Source organism: Pectinophora gossypiella, chromosome 7 (genome assembly GCF_024362695.1).
Source record: "Pectinophora gossypiella chromosome 7, ilPecGoss1.1, whole genome shotgun sequence".
Lineage (NCBI taxonomy): Eukaryota > Metazoa > Arthropoda > Insecta > Lepidoptera > Gelechiidae > Pectinophora > Pectinophora gossypiella.
In genome coordinates, this window is record NC_065410.1 from 5,952,088 (window position 1) to 5,979,948 (window position 27,861).

Consider the following 27,861-nt stretch of genomic DNA (forward strand, 5'->3'; position numbering starts at 1 on the left):
AATACAATTGGAAAAAAATGTTTTTCGTCCTCAGTAAATGTCCACTAGAGGACGCCACAATACAATACAAAACTCTTTATTGCACGAAAAACAAATATTGTACAACAGGCGGCCTTATTGTTGAATTTAGTGTGACGTCACATATCCTATGACCACCGTCTGGTGGACGAGACGCTTCTAGTGACACCTCATTTGTTAAATTCTGACAGGTGGTGTAGAAGTTAGGTGGTAACGTGCATCCACACATATACAGGGTGCTAGTGACATCGTAACGAATACTTTGAGGGATAATTCAGGCCATGATTCTGAGTTGATATTAAGTGGCATTTTCCGTCGCAAAAGTATGGAACGGAAAATAATTTAAAAAAACACAAACAATTTCATGAATTTTCCGACAAGAAATTCCACTTGATATCAACTCAGAATCATGGTCTGAATCATCCCCTTCAGTATTCGTTACGGTGTCAATAACACCCATACCTAATTGTATGGCTACTTGTATGTACTTGTACAGGGTGTAAGTGACATCGTAACGAATACTGAGGGGGCTGATTCAGCTCATTATTCTAAGTTAATATCAAATAGAACTTTCGATCGCAAAAGTATAGAATTGAAAATAATTTAAAAAAACTAAAAAAATATCATGAATTTTGCGACGGAAAATTCCACTTGATATTAACTCAGAATCATGGTCTGAATCATCTCCCTCGGTATTCGTTACGATGTCACTTACACCCTGTATACATACGTAGCGCCAAATACATAACCTTTCTTTTTGCTTCGCCGCAGTCGGGTAAAAAGGGGTGGCAAAGTTTGTATAAAACTTCAATATTTTTATTGTAGAGTTCCACGGGAATATAGTCGCGGGTAACAACTAGGTAATAAAAACGTCAAGTTACGTAGCTAGACACACTCACTTCTATGCTGTTCTGGGAGCAAATAAAAAAAACATAGAACACGTTCAGCTGCTTGTCTTCCCGGGCATGTCGTAAAAACCGACAGAGGGATTGTGTTCTCTAACATGACGGACTAATGTTACGGGCGATAGGCTGATCCCTTATCACCATAAAGTTTATCATATCCAGCTTACGACATCGCATCAACAGTGGCTGCAAGTTGTCTTTGATTACTTGTGGCTCTGCCCACCTCATTAGGGATTACGGGCGTGAGTTTATGTATATAATATGTATGTACGTAGCTAGACATAATGACGCCAAGTAAATACTAATTCAACGTGACATGTAATGGTATTTCAACGGTTGTCCTACTTAGGTATATTAATTCCATCAATAATATTGATGGAGCAAAGTCTAGGTGTTGCCGGCCAAGGCTGGAGAGGTCAGCGGACCAATTGACTTCAGTTGGTGACTGGCACGGGCTTGGCGCATAGTTTCAACTACCGACCGCCCTTGCCTTCGCTCCTATCTACACTATCTCATCTCTTCTTCTTCTAATTTTTTATCCCCTGTTAGAATGTGGGGCTTGAATAACAGGTTGCCACTCCTCGGGATCTTGCTCCCATAACATGCCAAGAGTTTGTTTTAATTTCCAAAAGGTCACATCAAAGCGATTCATCTAAAAAAGCAATATTGCTATTTTGCCTTTTTTTCCTTACTTTTTTTACATGCGCAAATGGCAAATTGCAATATTGCTTTTTGGTTGAATTGCTTCGATGTGGGCTTTTTAACCTCTCTGGTCTCTTTTGGCCGGTGCCTATTGCGTTTTTTGCCTGTATATGTTCCACTGCACTCAATCAACTGGAAGGGGTATGGAACCTATTTATACATTCCTCTTTATTCCCTTTTATTTCCAGATGAATTTCGAAGAAACCTTTCTTATTATTTGCGTACGCCATAAAGTGCTAGCCCTGACACCACGGGTTGGTGACATCAGCCATCGACCTTACAACTCATAATCATTACTAATTGGGTCGTGTACTAGCTTCAAGATAAATTATCTATGAAATTCTGATTATTAAATAACAGATCTAAAAGTAACGAAAAACTTCTCCCTTTTTTCTATTTAACTTATTCATGAATTTTAAACGTAATAATAAGTCCGACACTTTATCATGTTTTTCTATGACGTCACAGTGTGCTTTTCATACAAATTCCATACTAGAAATTTCGTGTTTTGACGTTTATTAAAAAGTAACTGATTTGACTAGTTGGAAACTGGCCTATTTAAGAGCCACGCTCTCTCCATCCTTGTAAGAAGAGACATAAAGGAAACCCATTTGTAAAAATTTAGGTGACGATGTTAGGTGCACCCCGAAGCAATCAGGAGTCCGGAATGAAAGTTACTGAAACATTCGCCCGTCAGAGTTCTCTCTTTATTAGCATAGAAAGTTTAAGTATGAGATCACTGAAGAGGTTTGTATAAACTGATTAAGTTCAGTAAGTATACGAATTACAAGTATAATAAACATGTTTTTAAATTCAAATATACTAACTTTACCTTACTTTACCATCACCGAGAAAAATAGAACAGAAAGACGGGTTGACAACAAAGTGATTCTATAAGAGTTCCGTTTTGAAGTTCGGAACCCTAAAAATATGTATCGGGAACATTCCAAGTATTTTGGTGCACGTGACTACCTGTAATTTGGGATGCCCATTCTCGTTAAAAGGTCAAATGTCAAAATCTGACCCCGTGTACAAAATGTCGGAAACATTCCACATTTTGCACGTGATGTGGTGAATATATCTAATCGTGCAAAACGTGCAATAACGTGTAAAGAAGAAATTGTATTAACTAATGGTAATTTGGGGCCCATTAGCCACACCACTTTTAGACCGTTTATCACTTCGAACATATCTCAAACTTTTTGCTAGGTTTGGCGTGAGACTCACCAAATGACGTACGTACTATTTATACCTTCAGTACGTCTAGTATTACCATGAGTAACCTGCGAAAAACTCCTATGCAGAACCTTAACTTATACTGAATCTTAACTTTATTATCTACAAAGATTAAAACTATAAAAAAATACATAAAAATGACATAAAATACTGTCGCTATTAAAAAAACTTTGAGTCGAATACTTATAGGTACGCGTATATATAGACTAGGGTGCGGTGGTCAATATTCTAGGTGGCGACGTCCGCTGAATCACGAGTCGAGCACTCAACACGCCACACTGCAATCAATACACGAAATCTCCACATTTTTACCACCTTTATCGAGTTTTATATCGCCCCTGTAAGTCACTGAAAACATGAAACACCATTACTAAGAAACAATCTTGACTAATGTATTACGACGGGTGAGTCCTAGCAATTTTTTCCTTGTGTGGTCATTTGGGTGCGAATGGTAAACCCATGTTTACTAACAAGGAAATCAGAATAGTAAATTACAAAAGAAATGTATAATATAATACCTACTTAAAACTTAACATTGAAACAGTGTAATATTGAAAACTTTAAATCTTCGGATAAGCAGAAAAAATAGAGTGAGCGAATTATTGTTGCTGGATTATTTTTTATAAAAAAAAAATTAAATATTTCTTTAATTAATGCGGTTCGAAGCAGTTTAATTTACAGTCTGACTCATTAAAAAGATCGTAATAAATATTGGTTCATAAAATATTGTTTCGGTTTTTGTTGAAAAGGTAGAAAATATAAATAAGAAGGAAATTATATTGTTAAAAGGTTGTATTTTTTTCTGCTATGATGCTTGTCAGACACACTGGTCCTTTTAGGGATACGGTCATTTTTAGAGCAGTACCAGCGCCTTTTAAAATGTTTTTGAGGAAGACCTAGAAGGACTTACATTGGAGATTAGTACATTAGTACGTTCTAATCTGAATCGGCGTGCGTGTATGAAGCAATTGATGAATGTGGAGGAAGCAAGAGAAGTGTGTCAGGATCGGAAGCAAATGGAATTCTATAGTCTCCGCTCACCCTGGTGGGAAATAGGCGTGAGTTTCTATACATGGTATTATATTTGATCTCTAGACCCATGGGGTGTAATAACTAATTCAAGGCTATAAGTCAACGCAATCAAAAGATATTGCTATTTATATTACCTACTTCGATATTCGGAAACCATAAAACCTATGGGGTCCCGTTGACCCAGAATCATAAAAACTGGCAAGAAGCAAATAATTTTATTTTACATTCTTTCAATATGGTGACAGCTGATCGTTAATATACTAGTGGCATGGTTTACACCATTGTAATAAAATTAAAAATGTTTATTACACAAATAATAAAAAAAATAAGACATAATGTATGAGGTAGGTACATTATAAATTTAAGAAATGAACAGTGATACCCAAACTAGGTAGATTAGGTATTATGGGAAACTGTAAAAAATAAATACTTATATTTGAATTTGTAATCGGCGATCAGATCGTGTAATAGGCTAGTTTCAAACTAGTCAAATCAGTTACTTTTTACTAAACGTAAAGACACGAAATTACTATGGAATTTGTATGAAAAAGCACATTGTGACGTCATACAAAACGTGATAGAATGTCGGACTTATTTTACGTTTTTCCTTGATTAAAATTCATAAATAACTTAAATAGAAAAATAAAACTTTTTCGTTAGTTTTAGATCTGTTTTTATTTAGTAATCAGAATTTCATAAATTATCTTGAACCTAGTTAGTACCCGACCCAATTATAGGTACAGTTGGACAGTTCCTAGCACTCTTTCCTATTTTATGCCAGCGCCATTTGTGCACTAAATAACGTTATAACTATTAGAAATAATTGTTATTACATGTTAGAAAATATTATATGCCATTGTAAGTTTATGAAGTCACGTAAGCGTGTGGGGACTGAGTAACATAGCCGAGTTATAACTATGGCGTTTATCGCACTAGTTCATGATAAGATTGCCATTAGTTCTAAATTATGAAATATTTTCTGTTTTCCCCTACAAGTCCGAATAATATCTTAGTCTTAGAAAATTCTATCTAAGTACTGTTAATAATAACCAATCGCCTCATACGTCATGACGAAACATCGCTTGAAAATGGCTCAACTGTATTGGTTTTTTATATTTGTTGTTTCGCCGTGGTAGCCCAGTTGGTAGAACGCTTGACTCTTAATTTGAGGTCGCATAGGTAGCATAGGCCTAAACCAATGATAATCGAATTTATTTTCGAATTCATGCTTGGATTCTAACTGATTGTCACATTCTCAGTATGTGAACTAACCTATATTACGCTGGTTTTTCCTTCACCGGTTGGATGGACTGACAGGCGCTTCTGTAAAAAACCGGACGTGTCAAATCTTCAGGTTAGGTAGGCGGACCCTGTGAAATACGGGATAATTAAAAATGATTTTTGTTATTTTCGTAATAAATTATCACGACGAAGTTTGTAAGAAATATTATTCAGAGAACTCATGGAAAATGTCGAAAGTATGGATATGTGTGGAGCCGAGGCGAGTTGATAGGGTTGCCAATAATATTTTAAAAATGTGTCTTTGTAGGATTACCATCAGGTGTGGTCTATAACCACGCTCATCACTAATTTAAGAGCCACGCTCTTGATGGTATATCAATCTACATGTTTTTTTAGGGAAAAATAGAGCAGTGGTTTCCCTATTGCCTTCTGCCCCGTAGTACTCTGTCTGACGCGAGTGGGATGACGCCCAGAGTAGTCTATTTCAAAGCTGTACAAGGACTCCTGTCCTTCGCCTTTGAATAGTACTCACAGTTTGCCAGACCATAACCACACTATCTCTAAAATATTTAATTTGTAACCTCACTAAACATAAACAGTCCGTCAAGATAAAAATATTAACAGTTGCTGTAATTTATTCTTTACGACTTGCGGCTTGTGTGGTTCTGCCTTATAGATTTACTGCGTGACTATATGTTCTTGTCTTTAATGTGATATTCAGTAGACACACATCACAATATCATCATCATCAGCCCATTAACATCCCCACTGCTGGGGCACGGGCCTTCCCTATGGATGGATAGGGAGATCGGGCCTTAAACCATCACGCGGGCCCAGTGCGGATTGATGGTTATTAACAACTGCTAATGCAGTCGGGACCAAAGGCTTAACGTGCCTTCCGAAGCACGGATGAGCTCGAGATGAAAACTTTTTTTTTTGTGGTCATCCATCCTATGACCGGCCTTTGCGAAAGTTGCTTTACTTCAACAATCGCAGCCCGAGAGCCAACGAGCTCCTCACATCACAATATACAAACAGTTAATCGCCGCGCCCACATCGCTACCCTCAGGGTAATAAAACTTAGTTCCGTTTATCATATAACTTGGCCCTAATACACTTTATGCGGTTCTGTACAATAAATAGCGGTAAAGTAGGGGGCATGCTAGGTTGTTGGCATCGTTTTTAGGGCAGTATTTCAATTTGGGCGAATACTCGTAGGAATACTTGTATAAGGGGTTGCTATCAACGGGAACATAAGTCTAGTCCATGATAAAAATATATAATTAAAAACTAAAACCCAACTACGGAAAAGTTACGCTCTGAAAAAGCGAAAATAAAAATAAAAAGCGTTTTCAGAAATTCTTCCGAATAGTGATGTTTAGGAGATACCGGTGGTTGTATGCCGTGGTAAGCAAACTCTTAGGACAGATTGGCACGTGCATACACGCATATACACACATACATAGCGGTCAAACACATAACCCTCCTTTTTGCTTCGCCGCAGTCGGGTAAAAGGAGATCTATTCTCCGGATTTCGTAGTTTAAAGAGTTAAAACACATTAAAAGCGTCTAATAGCTTACTCGTATACGAGATCGACTCTAGGTTTTCAAGATTTCGTACTCTTGGCAATAAATCCAAGAAAGCCTATTGATTTTAATCGTTTTAATTACGAAAGTTTTTTCTTTTTTTTTGACGTCACTTATTGCCGTTGTAGATTTGCCAGAGATGGCATTACTTAGTTGGCCGGACAAATGGAGAGCGCTGAAGGCTCTCACCGGGTACAACGTATAAGACGACATGCCTGAGGGTGCCCAGTTGGGCGCGAACCTCGGCTGAGGGCGTCGTTACGAAAGTTAAGCTTTCAAAACAGTTTGATAAAAGGGACTGACAGACGATCCCCCGAAACCCGAGTGATCTTGCATTAATTAATACCTAAACATTATACGTTATAAAGTTTGGGGCGGGAGATAAAAACGCCAACACGTGTGGGCGCGAGCGAGTGACATAAATAGGGTAGATGATAAACAAAAGCATACACACATCGATAACATTCATACAGTCAAAACAAATACACAAGCGCTTGACACGACGAGCCAGTTTTATTGTTCTACCCAAGACTCGGACCAACTATGGCAAAAAAATGTTTACTTTTGACGGAGCAAAGCTGTATAATAACCTACCTAAACACATAAAAAAGGCAGACTCATTCACCACATTTAAAACCAAACTTGCCCAATATATATCTACAAACAAATTTTAATCTTCACTTCAAAGCTATTGGTGTTTAAAATACCTAGGTGGATGCGGTGAATGTGTCGTTGTTTTCTTAATATTCTACTGTCTCTGTGAGATGTCATAATATTTGACTCACCTACATTTTATTGTTATAACTTTTTTCTCATATAAGTGACATTGTATGTCTTGTGTTGAGAAATAAATATTCTTTAAACCTAGATGATAACCTATTAGTCAAATTCGTAATTTATTACATTTTTATAATAATCATAATGAGACTTTGTGTTTGTATGAAAGTAAACAAGCATGACGTCATTGATGAACATGGTCAAACGGCGAGCTCCTTACACCTGTAGTTTTATTAAATTCGTCAGTAATTCATACAAAAAAAAGAAAGCTTATTGATAATTTCTTCTATTTCACTATTCGATTAGAGATTTCACTATTACAGAGAGCTCCCTCAATCAGCGCTATCGATCCACTAGGGTCGATTCATTCTTTCAAATATTTTTCCTCTTAGACGACGCCCTGTGCGCAGCTCGCGCCCATCTGGACACCCTCAGGCCTGTTGTCTTAAACGTTGTACCGGATGAGAGCCTTCAGCGCTCCCCATTTATACGGCCAAGTAGTTAATGCCATCTGCGGCAAATCTACAATAAGTCACGTCAAAAAAAAACTATTACAGAGAGTACGATGGTGACAGTAACCGCATAAAAGAACTTCACCGGACGTTGTCGGAACGTTCCTCGGACGCACATTATAGGACTCAGCCAGATAGATAATACTGGATAGATGGCAGCCATACTGAATGTTAGTCAGCCATACAACCGTGACCGGTGAAGGGATCAAACGAAAATTGTGTTCTACTAGGCATACTAATAGTATAGTTCGAATGTGACTGGGCGTTTGTTGTGACCTTTTCATGCCTAAGCTGCTGGAGCAATTAGGGTAGAAATTGGTACATCGATCGAAACCTAGTGACGGATAAAGTATTTTCTAGGGACAGCACTTTATACAGACGAAGCGGGCATAAAGTTAAACTACAAATCCGCAGTGGGGAATAGAGCGGTGCGTCGTAATCTCAGAGGTTCTGAATTCAAAACTTCGAATCCTACTAAGCTTATACAAATAAACAAATTTATAGTTCTTTTTAAAGGAAATACCGTAAGAAAAATTCCATAGGTTAGTCTTGAGCATAAGTTCCGTAAATTCAGAAAAATAAAAAATCTGTACCATGCGACTAAAAAGAGTGTGAGTTTTATTTTTTATGTACTTACTGTAAGGATTATAGTTATTCCAAACGCGAAGTTACACTATAATTTTACGTCAATTTTGTTTATTAATGTTAGAAACATGACAGCTCTGTGGCCACTGCTGACATTAAGCAAGTTTGTGTTCATTCCATGAATTTTTTAGTACCCAACTTACCTACTACTGGGTCAGTGCCGTTGCTAGCCAATAACACCCTATACTTAAGTGTATGGAGAGTAAACATCGTATAATATAAAGTATTGTGTACTAATACGTTTGTTTTTATTTACTTATTACTTATTACTGGCTTTATTGCGATTAAAAAGAAGATGTAGTAACTTGAATTTATTGGGATAGGTATACTTAGATTATTCGTAGTTAGTAGGTAGGTAGAATTAGAAGAGAGTTGTGAGGGTTTACAAAATCGACGAAACGTTTTTGAGAAAAGGTAGGTAGTGCCTTGCCCTTGCGCTTCGCTTTGCTCGTCTTGGCCGAGGCACTCCCGTGCTCCCAGATTTCAACATAAACATTTCAGCATAAGAGTACCAGGTCTGGTACTATAGGCAATTGTGAAAAAATTGCCCTCTTTGATATTATCATAGTAAATAAATTTCACTTTACGTAATAGATCGACTTCTATCCGGTATTCTTTTACTTCCTTTAAAACGCAATGGAGCTTTTTCAATTATTAAGAGGGTTACAGAAAATTAAAATCATCAATATCAGAGTTAATCCTTAAGGTCAAATATTTAAACACTATTTTATACAAATCAATTTGGGAAAAGTTCGAAGTTCAGCAAGTTATATAAAAAACCCGTGACCATACTCAAAACATAGTCACGCAATGTCACAGTGGTTAAATAATTATAGAATTATTTTTAGTGTTCAGTGTCCTTATGGCGAATTATTATTATTAAAGTTACATGTCGCGAAATAATTAGCTAAATATATTGTAAGTACTTATATAAATTGTCCTTGTAAACAAAGGTACACTGATGGACTAAAAATCTCAACTAATAAAAACTAATCTCAGCTGAGACTGCCCTCAAGACCATGCTTCCCTGTTTTTATATAAGAACTGTCACATTGACATGATCTTGAGAGCAGTCTGGAAGCTGAGATTAGTTTATTAATACCACCATACATTTTGGAAATATGCTCTGTTCTACGAAAATTATTATTTGTCATATACAAAAAGCAACACGGGAGGGAGTCTACGCATATTTGCCTTATAGTAAAGCGCCACTTATTAACATCATACATACATACATAACTGCCTATATACGTCCCACTGCTGGGCACAGGCCTCCCCTCAATCAACCGGAGGGGGTATGGAGCATACTCCACCACGCTGCTCCACTGCGGGTTGGTGGAGGTGTTTTTACGGCTAATAGCCGGGACCAACGGCTTAACGTGCCTTCCGAAGCACGGAATCATCTTACTTTTTCGGACAATCAGGTGATTCTAACGCTCTAGATCGTGAGCCTAACGCTCTAACCACTAGACCACGGAGGCTGTTATTAACATCATATCATATTATTTCATATTATATTATTTTTCGTGTGTGTGTTGATTTCTGATGTGATGTCATTATAATGTATATATATGTAATCCGTGTCTGAGGTGTCCTAAATAATAAATGTTTCTTTCTTTCTTTCTTTATATTCGGATATGATTTTTTGAATAAAAAGTTTCAATCCAAGTCATAACATACATAAACAGATATACGTCCCACTGCTGGGAACAGGCCTCCCCTCAATTAACCGGAGGGGGTATAGAGCATACTCCACCACGCTGCTCCAATGCGGGTTGGTGGAGGTGTTTTTACGGCTAATAGCCGGGACCCACGGCTTAATGTGCCCTCCGAAGCACGGAATCACTTTACTTTATCGGACAATCAGGTGAAAAAAAATCTGGTTACATAGACCTTTAGGCCAAAAAAAAGAAAATCAGTTAAAATGTGTGGAAATGAGAAAGAAGTGACAGAAAATGTTGCATTGATAACTAACGCCATGGCTACTCCCCTCCGGTCCGCGGAGGTCCGTGATGCTCTATTGTCATAAGTATATTTTTTTTATGGAATTTTCTCCTTCAAAATCATACCTACCTAACTGTATTTTACGGCGTAGTTTCATTTTTAGTAGACATTTATTAAAAATCCAAGCAACATAACTTGAGTCGTTTTTTTTGTCCATCGCTGTAGAACGAAGAGATAAGCAGCTGAACGTTTTGTTTTCATTTACCTTTAGTCTTTAAAAGCTCTGAATAGTGTCTACACTTGTACACTCCGATTAAGCGTTTTCTTAAAGAATCTTCAAGTACAGTTTGGTAAGTACTATCCTCTTTGTAAGCAGATTAAAGCCCCGTCAAGTCTTGCCTAAATGATGAGGCTTAAAACCTCATTAAACTGGTTTACTAGATTTTTCTTCCAAAAATATTTATTTTTTTCTTTATTTTTTTTTGTTTGTTAGATATTTCATCCAAATATATATTTCTTTTTTACTTTTACTTTATGTTTTTGACGCGACTTATTGTGGATTTGCCACAGATGGGATTAATTACGCACTTGGCTGGACAAATGGGGAGCGCTGAGGGGTCTCTCGCAGAATAAAATAAGACATGAAGGAGTTGGGTGCGAACCTCGGCTCAGAGCGTCATTTAAGAGGATTATTTTTCGACATTCACAGTCATATTGGGTATCGGAATCCACTATTTCTAATACTGCCAGTCTATTCAATCAAGTCTACTAGGCGAAGGTCTTTCTTCGAAAATGGTCACTATGAGATACTTGTCTTCAAGGAAATGTGTCTGCTAACATGATACATATATTACCTACCTATATTGGCGATTGGCTGACCACCTTTCATCAAACGGTTCATTATTATAATCCATGTTAGGACTTCGTATCAAACAAGTTGGTTTTTGATTACTTTTGCTTACTCTACTAGGGATTACGGGCGTGAGTTTACGTATGTGTGTATGTAATTAGACCTTATAATGCGTGCCTGTCACACTGCAAAATGTATGCAGTTCCTGGTACGTTGCTGGTTGCTTTTTTTTTTGACGTGACTTATTGTAGATTTGCCGCAGATGGCATTAACTACTTGGCCGGACAAATGGGGAGCGCTGAAGGCTCTCACCCGGAGTTGCTGGTTGCGCAACCAACATTATGATATAGATATGAGATATAGCTCAACATTTAAAAATAAATGTCTTTTCTAATTTTGATCCATGTTTACAGCGTCTGTGATCCAGTTGGAGTCTCGATCCACAGGTCCAGTGTCAGGGGCGGTCGGCCAAAATAAGTCTGACACTGGTGTCGGTGAGGTCAGTAATCGACTTTGCAACTATAACCTACACTAAAGAAGAATTAGGGTATTGCCTCACCTGTCCTGTAATGGTGAAGAGGAAGGCGAGTAGGATCCGCAGCGGGGTCTTCGCGCGGTACGCTCGGTGTGACCACAGCCTGTGCACGCCCGCCGTGATACCAAACCCAGACGTGTAGATCGTGCAGATTACTGGAACAAAACCAAATACGCTGTAATTTAACAAACGTACATAAAGTAAAGCCTGTGGGGCAGACCCACACGTCAGAAGACAACTTGCAGCCACTCTTAAAACGAAGTGTTTACAAATTATGTTGAATCGTATGGTGACATGCAAAATGTGACCCTCAACACAGTAGGGTTGAAACTGTTGAAAAAAGTAAAAAAAAAAATGCTGAAAATACTTATCTTTAAAAGTTTTCGTTACTACTAGTGACGTTACAATGTCACTAACACCCTGTATATACATATTTATAATCGCTGTCTACTCGCAGTGTATATTGCAATATACTAGGATAAGTATATTGTTACTGATAGGAATGCGTCTGGATAATATTTGTTTGCTACACCTGACAGAAGGAAATTAATCTAGATTCGGGCAAATAAAACATATTCTTATAAAGGTCTTTTAATTTTGGGACCTAACGTAAACATTGTACCCAGAGGAAGCTTATATACCTAAATGTTGCTTGGTCTGTCACACCGATTTGAATAAAAGTGACCAGAAAAGCAGATTGAAACCGATGCACGGACATTTAACTTTTTACACTGACTTACTGACCGATGACTTATTTTCAAGAGAAGGTCTTAGGCTTACCATGGTGTAATCGAAATCCACGTGTAAGTCACTACTAGTATGGTCACGAGTACTAATATGTATACACTTTGAAACTATGTCACATTAACTTTTTTGACAAATTAAACCGTAAGTCTCATTAATTGTCAAATTTTAATATGATAGTGCGACAGGGTTCTAAAGTGGGTACATGATATAAATCACGCTTATTTCTCACCGGGATAAGCGACGGACAAAGTACTAGTTATCTTAATTAACAATTATGTATCCGCTTTTAAGTGTGATCATATCTGCTCGCTTCTTCATTGCCACGGCCATAAAGTAAATAAATATAAATTAGATACGTGTAGCTGCTCATAATTTAGAGCATGTGATAAAGTCGACTAAATTGCCTCCACTTCAACATAACAAACTGTAATAATTTTTACAATAAAATACCAGATAATCTTTTAAATTTGTCAGAAAATAAATTTCAAGCTAAGTATGTAAAAAAGCTTAAACCTAAATGATAAAAATGTCTGTTATTTAATGTGTTCTTCTAGTTATTAAATAATTTGTAATATAATACCATCATTGATTTAAAAGGTGTGTTGTAGCTGTAGGTTCTTGTCATTTCTTCTCCTCAGCTATAACACCTTGCGAAATGACGTAAATTCAAAAATGTTACATTGACTTTTAACAAATTTATCCATAATAATTATGTTGTATAAATGATTGTGATTTCTGATTTCTGGTAGCACCAGCATATCCCCCTTATATAAGGATGTATGTTGGACTTAATAAAGAACCGTCAGTCAGTAGTCGTAGTCAGTTGACTATGATAGTCTGTCACCATACGGTTCTTTATTATGCATCTTAGGACTTAGTATCAAAAGTAAAAGTAAACTGCAAGTTGTCTGATTACGTGTGGCTCTGCTGACTTTAAGTACACACAAAAGTATCAATTACGTTCATTTCATTGTATAAAATAGCATTAATATCAACATTGTATTGTTTAGCACAATGCAAGTAACGCGAGATCGATTTTTATGGCGTTTTACTATCGCAATGTTAATGTAACATGCAAATGGATGCCTGGAATGATTATGGCTAAAACTAATCAGACTAAAAGCAAGGTAGTGTATTGAGTAATGGTATACTAACGTACTTTAATACAGTTCACATGGCGTCCATAGATTAATTTTGCTTTTAGTACCGGATGGTAAATGTGATGAACATAATATAGAAAGGAGAACACAATTGGGTAATTCAGGGAATGGGGCAATGCATACAGTTGTTAGTAGCCAATGTATCTCGCAAGATGCGAGTTTGGCTGTTCACAATGCAGTACTTTTCCCTACGCTGAAGTACGGTAATGAATGTTGTGTATGGCAGAAGAAGGATAAAAGTAGGATTAATGCCGTAGAAATAAGGTCTTTGCGTAGCATCTGCGGTGTTAAATTGAGTAATAGAGTGAGAAATAATGTGATAAGAGAGAGATGTGGTGTAAAAGACGATATAGTGACTAAGATTGAGAAAGGAATGTTAAGTTGGTTTGGACACATAGAGCGGATGAAGGATAATAGGATTACGAAAGCAGTATATAAAGCGATGGCTGACAGAGGAAGACCTAGAAGGACGTACATTGACCAAATTGGAGATGACCTTAGAAAAGGTTCAGTACGATCTAGTCTGAACCGGCGTGCGTGTATGAAGCGATTGATGAATGTTTAGGAAGCAAAAGAAATGTGTCAGGATTGAAGCATGTATGTTTGTGCCGGAAAGCGTAATGCTTCAAATAAATAAATTAAGTAGGTAAAGTAAGAGTGTGTTTCTACTGAGATTTATAGTCCATACCAGGGAAGCCAGGCTTTTAGAGATAACAAACGTAAAGGCAAGTTTAACAACTGTTGCATTATTGATGCCGCAGATCAGATTGATGTTCTATCATAAATAATGATGACCTGTAGAATTACTAGTTACTAGGATATCGGCTGTAAATTACTCTGTCACAATGGACGGGACTTGTTTCCTTAGTCAACTGTCCGGGATGAGAATCAGATTGGAACATTGGCTCTCGAATATTGAGTAAAGACTTCTTTTTATACTATGTATTGATATATTGGTACCAAGTATAGAATTAATGCATGAACAACGAAAAATAATACGAAGAAAGAACGGTAAACTATTAATGTTACACACTTTCTAAACTAAGACAGTGAAGCGGGAGTGAATTCCAGTAGAGGAAAGATTTTCTTTATAACCTACTACACCTACAGAACACACAACATGTTGTACAGTCTAAGCAACGAAGAGTACCCATTTAGAACTCTGTCGCATTAACATATTTGGCATTTAGTGTGACTTCCAGTGCAATTTTTCAAAAAACAAATGATATGGTACTAATCCCAAGTAGCAACCGATTGTCTTAAAAGAGAATTGTAGATATCTTGAAGGCAAGTAGACTAAATCAAGCTCTTGTCTTGGATAAGTCTTATATGTCTCCAAGATATCCCTCAAGATGTCTTGAAGATACAGTTTAGTAAAAGTGGGCACATACTTTAACTCTTATACAAGACAGACTTAAGACAACGTTAAGTCAGACTTAAACCCTACTTTAGACAATGTTCTTGCGTATTCTAAACTTAGAATTCTTGTAGTATCACTTAATACCAAAAATGTATACTTGAAGATATCTACAATACTTAGTTAAGACTATAGGATTGAATTGCACTGAGTCAATTGTAACTTAACGAAGTAAAACTTCAGGTCATACTAAAACGATTTTTACTTCACGCGTCTTTATTTTAGAATATAATGGCGAACATTTACATTAACACAAGAAATGAAGTCTGTAAGAAAATGGCGTCTAAAATATTTGTTAAGTTGTTTTAACAAAAGGTTATTCTGCCGTTTCACATACAGGAAATTATAAACGCATGATTGTTTCTCGTGTAAAATCGATAGAAAGTGTTAAAAAACAGAAGGGCCTTTAATATACCAGAAAAATAATAATAAAATTTGGATTGATTATTCAGCAAATAAAAAAAATGGTGACATATAGTATAGAGAAATTCATTTTGTATTAATATGTGACAGCTGAACGCAGTAATTGTTACTACAACAGAGATATATATTAATTTACTTCAGTTTTTGACGATAATATTGTCAAAAAAATATTACATGTTTTCTTCCTGTAAGTGCAAAATGGCGTTAAGTAATATTTTTCTAAATGAAGTAAGACTTTAGAAACAATTGATTTCGTAAGAATCAGTTTAGAAAAGTAAAGTCAAGTTGCACTTCATCAAGTACTAGTTAAGATAAATTTTACTTCAATTGTCTAGGAGTATACCAACTTAAGACAAAAAGTATTTAGTGAATTCCTACTTAAAACTCTTATGTCTAAAGTGATCCTCTATTTTGATTTAGTAAAGTAATGTCGTAAAATCATGTTTGTTTATTTTGTGCCAGAATCATCTATGTAACAAGTAACAATTAAAATCGAACAAGCTTTTAAAACCTATGGAAAGTATGTTTGTTTGAGAGGTAAGTTTTTCGACTCGTGGAAGATAAAAAATATTGTTATGCTGAGTTCTTACTTGGATAGGAATGTGATTTACTTAATTATTTAATATTTATCGCAATTGGAACTAACAAACATAAACTCAATTTGCTAATGAGTCTCCGCGCATACATTCTCATAGGTACCTACATGGTTCGCTGACGCAAAGTAGGTACGATCACCGCGCTTCTAATTGCCAACGGAAACAATGTGATTATTGTAAAAATTTACGAGTATCCGTTGAATATTGTATATACGAAGAACCCTTGCAATTTGATTAACGTCGTGTGTGTGCGCGGTAGTTTCTAAGCCCACCAAAAACATTATTGTTAAAAAAGGCCAGAATCATCTATGTAACTCCCGATGACTTTATCAAGCCAAAAAAATAAAGGAATCGAATCTAATGCCCACTTTAAATGCATTTAACCATACACAAAACTTAAAATAGATATGTTTTGTTTATGATTGTGAATAAAGCTTAGTTAAAAATAGGTACATTTTTAAAATTATTAAAAGAAAGAATGAAAGAAGAAAGAAAAGTATCGGTAGCGTATCAAGCCAAGTTCAAGAAATAGAACTGGCGAGCCGCACCGTGTGTAATATTACACGAACCATTTGCAGCCACTTTTGACCCCCTCATAAATCAAAAACTATTTTACATAAACGTATCAAATCGTATCGTATCGTATCGTAAATTTGGCTCATATATTGAGACTTGTGAGATACATATAAGTGTTCTAAATTTCATAAGCTTATCTCAAACGGTTATTTAGATATTAATGTACAAAAATCCTCATTTTTATCATTGACTGACTGACTGACTGACCTATAAATCAAAAGTCTAACCCAGTTCCAGATGATCCTAGAGAGTTAAAATTTGGTATTTGGTAAGATAGGTAATTAGATTATAAAGGAAAAAATAATAAACTGGCAAATTTTTAATTATTAGATTCTATTATGAACGCTTAACATAAATACCTAATTAGTGCCTGTACTTAACTATAGATGTAAGAATCAGTAAGTAATCAAAACTCATGACAGCCGGTCTTTTTGTGGTAGGTATGTGGATTAACTTAACATAACATACAATCACGCCTATATCGGGGTAGGCAGAGCACTAAGTGATCATAAAACCACTTGATGCCATATTCGACAAGTACTTTAAGGGTAGGTAAGCAAGTTGGAACATGTGTTTAGCGGTGATAGGTTGTCAGCTTTTCGCCCACGATACAACACAACTCACATCCATTTTACTGGCTTTTTATTTTTTTTAACTTAACGTGAATCTTAAACGAGTTTAATAGGTATTCAAATGTATTATATCTATAAAGTCGACTTTTAGTTTTGAATTTGTCCTTTTAAAAGGACCCACGCGTTACGAGGATATGTACTTACCTACAATAAGACAGACCTTAGGTTACAATATATTTATGTTATAAGAAGATATGATATGTTATACTGTTACTTATAAATAAATTTCAGGACTGACCATTGAACTTGGCACCCATTTAGATCTCACTTCTTTTGTCTTTGAAGTCAACAACCACGGCATTTATCATAATATTGAACTTGGCTCTCATTTCACATTTATATTTTTGATTGGATTTATTTATTATTAGACTAATAGGTACCTAATTTTATATTTGAACTTAGCAGGTTTTACTATAAAACTCGATTTTTCATGGTGTAGCTTAGATTAGGTTAGACTAGCTTAGTCATTTTTGAGAAGATTTGTGCGAGACGTAGGTACCTGGGCCGCCACACGCTGGATCGGATTTGAAAAACAGGAACTTACGATTTTTTTGCCAAAATTAAATGATTGTGTTATACCAATCGATATAAAAAAATGGTGGCAATGAAGAAGATATCGCATCGCTACCAAAAACAGTGGGATGTGCATTATCACAGGTTAATTTTCTGTAAGTATTTAATATTCTGCCTTCGAAAATCACCAGATCATTTTATTATTTGGACTTCATCCATCTTTCTGCTTGCTTCTATTTCGATTTTATCGTCCATTGAATAGACTTTTCTTATGTTTTACTTATTGTAGTCAAAAACGAATAAAACAGTCTTGTATAGGAGCAACAAATAATAAAAATTGCCTTAAGTATATCTAGGCAATCAATTTTTACTTTACAAGACTAAACTGATACTTCACTAAATCAATTTAGTGTTAAGTGAGCCTTCAAATAATCTGAGTAAAGTAAAAGAATACTTGTAGACTTAACAGTAGGCTGAGATAAGACTAAATAGTTTTGTGAATACTTAACTTGGTTTTGTGTATTCTAAATTATCTAAAGTAGGATTTGTTGAAAACTATATAGAATTAAAGAAGGAAATGAATTTATGAAGTCCTAATAAGTCCTATTTGATTTGGATAAATCTCACTTTAGCTAAAGTTTAGACATATATGACTTAATCACAATTCTTGATTGCTACTTGGGATGTTCATGACCGTACACATAATCACTTTCATATTGAAAACCACACCCTCATTGGTAATCGGTCACTTTCTTTCCTAAGTGAATAATGTACTCTTTATATTATATTATTAAAATATATTATAGGTACTACTTATTTACGGAGTAACAACAATCAAAACAACCGCAGGGAAAACGGTAAACTTTTAAATGTTCCACACAACAAGACTGTGGAAGTGAATGCCAGTGCCGGGACAATGACGCAAGCCAAGGACGGGAATAGGGCAACAAACTCGGTCGACCTCCCAACACCATGGAGCATTACGAAACTCAAGATCGTCCCACTAAGGTCGTATAGTGGACGATAGCGGGCAGTGAAGCGGTTGCGGGAGCGGGCTGGTAAGCTCGGATTCAAACAGCTAGGGCCATGGGCGGACATTTGTCTTCACCTTAATGACGTAAACAAAATTGCGATTCAAATTGTAACCATGTTATCTATCTGAACAGAGATAGTTCTGTTCGAAGCTTGAGGTATCTGGTGAGGCAATACCGAAAGCGGACATCGGGGCGGTGGCGGCAGCGGATTTGAACCGTATTGTCAGCTGCCTGAACCAGTTATTGCCATGACAAATTGTGACTTTATTTAAAATATGTCTATTAGGTGAGATACACTGCAGTTTCAGTACGGTGATCCCAGCAGTCTGAAGGTACTCTCATTGTTTATTATGTCGCTGCATCCACCGCCCACTTCGCGGCCTTACTTGTGTAAAACCACAGACGTGAGAAAATATTCAAACATTTGTGTTACTTTAGCGTTTTGAATAAAACATAATCCGGTTGGACACCTTTTTCGAGCTTATCGTAACATGTTCTTTGATCTACAAACCTAGGAAATAAAGTTTTATGCAAAAGAGAAATAAACTCATATCTACATAAATGTCGAAGTGTAGGAAACTGACTATAAGTTGTACCAATGGCTTGCTTCTTAAAATATATAAATCATATATATGCTTTATACAGTAGTGGCTACAAAACTTTATCTTAGGGTGGCCCGACCCGCTTTTGGTCGATTTTTTTATTGACCCAAACTTAGATAAAAGTATCACGAAGAATCGACCTAATTATCTCTGTTCTCTAGACGTAAAGGTACCATAAAATACTGGTGCTAATTCTTGTGGACATCAACAAATTTTATTTCAAGTTATACCTGTCATTTTCTTATCCTCTGAAAAAGAAAGGGACTAGTAATCGACATGCATAAAAATTATGGAACACATAATGGAATAAAACAATTCTCTAAAAAATTTACATCGGCCAATAGCCCGACCGAATTAAGTTGACAGCACACGTCAGGCGGGTTGCATACCAGCGAGATATCTATTTGATTCGCCCGGGTTATAAATTCATTTACTTATTCATTTTAAAATAAACAGCTGTCCCTTTCCTTTTCGACAGATAAGAAAATTACATGTATAACTTAAAATACATTTAGATGGTGGATACAGGAATTAGCACCATTGACATTATTATACTTGTAACAAAATAATATCATGTTCTTGTTGCTTCTAGAGTCTAGGTTCATCACCCTTTAAAGAAGCTAATATCTCAAATATCTTAGCTCTGATTACAGATAGTGCTACAGCTTTTATTAGCTCTCCACTTAAATGAACACATTTGGGTCTTTCATTGTACTGTGGAAGATTCCCGCTTCAAATGCGGTCATGTGAAAAGTATTGTTACAAAAATACGAACTTGTTAACAAATATACGAATTACATAAATAATAAATTATGTAACTGAACCTTGGGGCTCAAGACCGTAGACTTATGAAAACACTCGACAAATAATATTGAACCTCCACATAAATTGAACCAATCATCTGAACACTCTATGTGGAAACGTGACACGTTTTCGAGTTTTTCCAAAAGAACAAGATATCAAAGGACTAAATGACATATTGACTGTAAAACTCCTACCACATCGGAATCTGTAACGCTGAGGTTACTTAGGAAGAGTTATATACTTAGCTTGATTTTTTGCTTGATTCCTATTGCAGATGGTGATTAAGCTTGTAATGTACATAAACTCTCGCCTATTTCACACCGGAATAAGCCAGATACTATGGAATTCCATTTTAATTGACCCTGACACATCTATTGCTTCCTCCATATTCATCAGTAGTATCACACAGGCCGGTTCAGAGTAGGTTGTTGTAAAAGGTAAAACTTATGTAAGAATATCTCCAATTATGCGTATAATATAAATAGATATTTGTACTTACCAAATATTAATGTGTAGACCATAACTTGGCAGGTAAAAATCAGGTACAATCCGTATAATGAGACTAAATGCAGAGACACTTGGGCCATGAGGTCTGGCCATCTGATTTGTGCTACAAAGTCCATAGCCTCATATTCTTCTATGTTAAATTCTGTTTCACTATTCACTTTTTCACTGGCTGGTAAAACTGAGTTGTTATTCTCGCAATGTTCCACTTCATTTTTATTCCTGTAGGCGATTCTCATTTTGATTTCTGGATGCAGAGACTCGTCGCAAACTTCAACATTCTGTTGTGCGGGTGCCATTGTTACGAATTTTCTTTTCTCGAGTCAATAAGGGTCTTGATTCGAAGTTATCTATAAGAAAAGTTTTGAAATGTCAGTATGTTTTTGTAAATTGAATTTGTCAGGAAGAAGGTTACTGTATAATTTAGCGTTTCATTGTATACCCAGTTGAGTGATATTTCCAATTCATCGCCAATAATTTAGCTGTCGTTAATGACACAGTGAAGAACGTATCGCATTGAACATTACCTAGTTCTAAAAGCAATATACACTTTTGACTAAGTCATTGTTATTGTCGTTATCTATTTTTATTATATTGTATTAAATTACTTTCCTGGGAAAAGGATTGACAAATGGTGAAGATTGATAACACTTCCCTAGAATCTAACCTGTAGTGCTCTTGTGACTAATCTGAAGTAAACCTTATCACCAGGAAACAATGTTGAAACTGTATCAGCGTCGCTCTAATTGCCTTGATACTGAAAGGTATGCGTGGGGTACTCTCTAGTAATTGTCATAGTAGTTTATTTTTACCGACTTCAAAAAAGGAGGAGGTTCTCAATTCGACCGTATATTTTTTTTTTTTTTTTTTTTTTTTTTATGTTTGTTCGGGCATATCTTCGTCGTATATGAACCGATTTTGATAATTCTTTTTTTGTTTGAAAGGAGATATACCCAAGGGGGTCCCAAGTCAAGGAAGTCAGGATCTGATGATGGAAGACCAGAGAAATCGAGGGGAATTTTCAAAAATCGTAGGAGCGACTAGTGCGTTTGTAAAGTCATATTGATCGGATCGATCTTTAGGCTTCGGGAAAACTTCCCGACCTTCGAAAACTGGTCAGCATCAGGGAGATACCCTATGGCCTGGCAAAACTATACAACCTGGAGCAATTTTTCTTTCACGAAACGTATTTAAATCTTGATCAAATTCAATCGCCGGTGCAAAAAAACAAAATGGCGGAAAAAAAAGATGGCCGCCATACAAAATTTTGTCGATTTTGGAAGAAGCCCGTTTGGGTAAAAATAATGTATGGGGCGCTTACTCAAAACGTCATGTAGAGTACGGAAATACTTTCTGGTCACCAAAAACTGCTCCGCATCAGAGAGATACTCTACGGCCTGGCAAAACTATCGCACGTGAACCAATATTTCTTTCAGAGCACTTATTTAAATCTTGGTCAAATTCCATAGCGCGTAAAAAAAAAACAAAATGGCGGAAAAACAAGATGGCCGCCATACACACTTTTGTTTTTTCAGAAAACGTCTCGGGATATAAAATATATATCGGGGTTGTGATCGGATCGTCATGTTAAGTATGGAAATACTTCCCGATTTTCGAAAACTGCTCCGCATCAGGGTGACACCCTACGGCCTGGCGAAACTATCACACCTGAACCAATTTTTCTTTCACGAAACCTATTTAAATCTTGGTCGAATTTAATGGCCGGTGAAAAAAATACAAAATGGCGAAAAAACAAGATGGCCGCCATACAAAATTTTGTTTTTCCAGAAAATGTCTTGGGGGTAAAAATGATGTATAGGGGTGTGATCGGAACGTCATCTTTGAAAACTGCTCCCAATCAGGGAGACATCCTACGGTCTGGCAAACCTATTGCACCTGGATTTTGTTTGTTTCCACGACACCCATTTAAATCTTGGTCAAATTCTGTCGCCGGTGAAATAAAACAAAATGGCGGAAAAACAAGATGGCCGCCATACGAAGAGGGACAGTTTCGAATAAACAGGACACGCGAGCTGCTTTAGCAGCGAGCGAACCACGCGAAATCTACTGTATCTATATGTATGCGTGAGTGTGTATGATAGCAGCTTCCACTGACAACCACATGTGTGTATGTACACATACACATGTGTGTGTGTGTGTGCGTGTGTGTGCGCGCGCGCACGCGCGTGTGTGTGTGTGTGTGTGTGTGCGCGTGTGTCTGTGTGTGTGCGTGTATCTGTGTGTGTGCGTGTGTACGTGCGCGTGTGCTCGTGTGCGTTAGCGCGTGTGTGAGTGTGTGTGTGTAAACATGTTCATCAATAATAATTGTGATCACTACTAATAATATATTATATTATTATATATGAATATAAATCAGAAAATCTGTCTGTCTGCATCCTTGCTCGGTCTAACCATCACTTAAAATCGTAAAATAAAATAAAATTTTTAACAAAAAAAAACCGACTTCAAACGCAAAACTAAAAAGCAATAAATAAATTTACTTCGCACAAAGTAATTAGTACGTATTTTCAATTAGTTAATTAATTTATAATTCCGAAGTCGGTGCCAAGTAAATGCTACAACAACCCTACTACAATATCAAATTACTATGTACACACAATATTGTTTAATACCTATATCAAAGCAATTACAAAACAATGTCAAACAAAAAATTACAAAACAATCAGTATTGAAAAATATATGAATCGGTACTTCGTTGTAGCATTTCCTTGGCACCGGCTTCAGATTTATAAAATAATTAACTAATTGAAAATACGTACTAATTACTTTGTGCGAAGTAAATTTATTTATTGCTTTTTAGTTTTGCGTTTGAAGTCGGTTTTTTTTTGTTAAAAATTTTATTTTTATCACTACTGTTTATCAACGTTAGTAATTATATAGAAACAGGTGTTCATAGTCGATAAATAAGTTCTTCAATAAAATAATGTTTCCTAATGTTACTTTAAGGAAAATGGACTTGATATTGCTTGTAATATAGAAAAATGTTATCGATAATCGTTACCTATAGAAAGTTAAACGGGTATTACGTTCATTATCTGGACAAAGAATTCTTAGAATGAGGAAATTTAAGATTTCTAAAGTTAAAGAAAGTATGTATTTTGGAATTCTGAGAAAATCTATTCTTGTATCTATCCTTGTTTGTTAAGCAGTAAAGATTATATCTGGAAAACAGAGTTTTACGAGGATGAGAAGGAAAAGCAGGTACGGTCACGCACGAGCATTAATATGTATACACTTTGGTACCATGTCACATTAACTTTTTTGACAAATTGAACTGTAAGTGTCACTAAATGTCAAATATGTTAGTGTGATAGAGTCCTAAAGTGGGTACATTATATTGCTCATGACTGTACTTCAAATAGGTACTACCCACTTATGTGTATTTTATATAGCTTTCCCTCAATGAATCGGACAAGCGACCGGCATACTCTATTAAAAATACATTATATTCCAAGTATTTTTAGAAAATGTTGTAGGTTTGTAATGCAGTTTCTTTTATCTCAAGGACGTGTTCGCGGAGCGTTCGGAATTCGTTTCAACGATTGACAAAATCCGTAAAACTGTTAAAATGTTGACACCGCATATTCATTCGGCTATTTCATAATACCTAAGATATTTTCTCAGAGGTGATAATATTATGCCAATGCGAACTTTGTTCCACTTTCTATTTCTGTCAAGGCATACCTACTTATAGTTTTTGTTTTTCACGGCCTTGTTAAAATGATAACACTAAACAAATCTTGGTAAAGTTTGTTCAAATAATACACATATTCAAGTAATGTGAAGTTTCTTATCAGCCATTTTATTATGCATGTGTGGAACGTTATCGCATACTTCATCTGTAATATGCTCTTTAAATTAACACAATGTATATTGTCCCTAATTGTTATAGTAACTTTTGTTAGTCGATGTTCTCATGAAGTGGACTCATATGGATGAAATAATGAATATGTAGAGGTAATGTAAAGGAAAACATGTTAGAATAAGAATGAAATATATTTTTTTTTATTATATTTTTTTTTAATTTAACTACACACATAAACTGCCTATATACGTTCCACTGCTGGATACAGGCCTCCCCTCAATCAACCGAAGGGGGTATGGAGCATACTCCACCACGCTGCTCCACTGCGGGTTGGTGGAGGTGTTTTTACGGCTAATAGCCGGGACCAACGGCTTAACGTGTCCTCCGAAGCACGGAATCATCTTACTTTTTCGGACAATCAGGTGATTCAAGCCTGAAAAGTCCTTACCAAACATAGGACAGTCTCACAAAGTGATTTCGACAATGTCCCCATCGGGAATCGAACCCGAACCTCCAGATCGTGAGCCTAACGCTCTAACCACTAGACCACGGAGGCTGTCAAGAACTACATAATTATGAATATTACGAATATGGGCAAAAGGAAATGGCTCAGCTTGTGCTGTGATGGTGCCATGCTATGGCGCCATCCAGCGCTGGTTTTCAGTCATTTCCTCTTCCTAGAATATTGTGCGGAAAAATATTAAAATATTTAATATTAGAATATTGTGCTAGTTGACCGGTGGGACTCTCCGATGCTGGCTCGATGGATTCGGCTGCACGCAGTCGTATGATTGGCCGCCAGCGTCGGGGAGTCCATCCGGACTTGCCATTATAATATATTTGTATGTTACTAACACTAGTTTTGTAAGCTTGCAATTTTACTAACAAATATGGATGTAATCAATGTGGATGAGTCCGAAATAAATGATTATTATTATTATTATTAAAAATGTCAACGAAGGAAATAAAATCAAAAGACGATCAAATTAAAGTAGGCACTATAAAGTGTGTGTGTGTGTGTATCTGTGTATGCGTGTGTAAGTGTGTGCATGTCAGAAAACCTTGTCGTCTTTGGTTTAAGTACAATGAACTACGTGTCAGTATTTCTCCTATAATACTCGTATCGTAGGTACAATACGTAGGAGGTCTCAAACGGTTTTTTAAAAGTCATTTTACCTATTCTATGATAATGATTTCAAGTTACATCACATAGCGTGTGGGTATGGGAGCTTATCTGCCTACGTCTTTTGCCATAATATTACATAAAGATACTATCTAATGGCATAAATGTACTTCCATGAGCGATTGAAAAAGATAGTATGGGTTTTCATATAGTTTTATTATTTTCTTAAAAGTTCTAAAGGTATTCATTGGTTTACGGAAAAGTTTTAGTAATAATACATGACTAGGTACCAGCTAGCGGATAAAAATGGTGATTAATTCACTTTATCCTTAAATGTGGTCGTTTGGGATGGTTACCATGAAATCATCACCATTCACGTGTAAGCATAATCATTCTTCTTCTTCTTATTGTGTGGGTTGTGAGGTGGAATACCAGCCTCATCAACCCTGGGTTCAGGGTTATTATTAAGCCGCCAAAGGCCCCTGACATGGCTCATGTAACGACTACTTACGTACATCAGTAAGTAGTAACCGGGACTAACGGCTTAACGTGCCTTCCGAAGCACGGATCGTTTTACTTTCGGACAGTCAGGTGATCAGCCTGTAATGTTCTAACCAAACTAGGGATCACAAAGTGATTTATGTGATATGTCCCCATCGGGATTCGAACCCGGAGCCTCCGGATCGTGAGCCCAACGCTCAACCACTCGACCATGGAGGCCGTTAGAGTAATCATTCAATTGATTATGCAAAAGGGATGATTGACACGTGACGACATTTTAGATTTAATTGGATATTCAAATTCAAATTCAAAAATATCTTCAGTAGGTAACATAGTTACACGTGAAGGTCTCATCCGCCTAAAACTACTGCAGCTTCTCACAACCTGTATAGCCGGGGAAAAGAAGCTGCAAGAATAACCTCGGCACAGGGCCCTAGACGTTCTTTAAAAAAATACAGGGGGATTAGAAGAAGAAGGGAAAAACTTGGGGGATAAATTGTGTAAAAGGTGACATGAGTAAGAAAGAAGTGAACGTGGATGTGAAGACTGAAGGTAAATGGAAGAAAATATACAGTGCCGACCTTAAATGGATGTGGCAAGATGAAGAATTAACTTAGGGCCATATCTCATGGGGACAACATGGTCGCGCCACCACCGTCGCGCCACCACCAAAATGTATGCTATCGTACAAACGCTATCTCATCTTGTCTTGTTGGTTGCGCAACCGGCAAGGTATCCTAGTGAGATAGGACCCTTATTGTATAAAATTTTATCACAAGAGTTCATTGCTCGTATTTCAGTCATTCTCGTAAATGTGGTCATATATTATTGAACTGATGGCAGTAATCAATCAGTCATTGCTTGCCATTTGTCAGTTATAAAATCCATTCATCAATAATTTTATTATGAAACACCACAAATTATTTGTTTGCAATCCTGCTTTAGTATTATGGGTATTAAACGGAGCGTCGTAAAGCACAGTTTGGCGTAAACCGTTTTATGTGTTGCATATACAGATGACATCATGGATTTGCTTATGTCATATTTCCCGAAGGTCGCGTCGCCAGAAGACGCTTTGAGTTTTCCACGTTGGAATTAGCTGAAAGTGGATATCTTCTACACATACATAAACAGCCTATATACATCTCAATGCTGGGCACAGGCCTGCCCTCAATCAACCGGAGGGGGTATGGAGCATACTCCACCACGCTGCTCCAATGCGGGTTGGTGGAGGTGTTTTTTGTGACCAACGGCTTAACGTGCCCTCCGAAGCACGGAAGATATCGTATATCTATCGTCTGTATATTGATAATTGCAATCTTATATTCGGAGTATTGTACTCGGAATAATGAATGAGCTAAGCGGCAATTATGCAAATTGGTTTCAGGCGTGTGTACAATTAATTAGTTACAGTCAAA

The 27,861-nt window shown here is 36.5% G+C and overlaps 1 protein-coding gene across 3 annotated transcripts in view; it reads right to left on the minus strand.

Moving 5' to 3' along the window:
• The window catches only part of LOC126368574 ((11Z)-hexadec-11-enoyl-CoA conjugase-like), a 293,092-nt gene that overhangs the window by 29,118 nt on the left and 236,113 nt on the right, over window positions 1-27,861 (minus strand). For all 3 annotated transcript variants that reach the window (XM_050012627.1, XM_050012625.1, XM_050012626.1), the window contains exons 2-3: window positions 20,989-21,343; window positions 12,010-12,140 (exon numbers count right to left, since the gene is read on the minus strand). In XM_050012627.1, coding sequence (XP_049868584.1) covers window positions 12,010-12,140; window positions 20,989-21,292 — 435 coding nt within the window. In that variant the 5' untranslated portion in view covers window positions 21,293-21,343. The remainder of the gene's footprint in view (window positions 1-12,009; window positions 12,141-20,988; window positions 21,344-27,861) is intronic.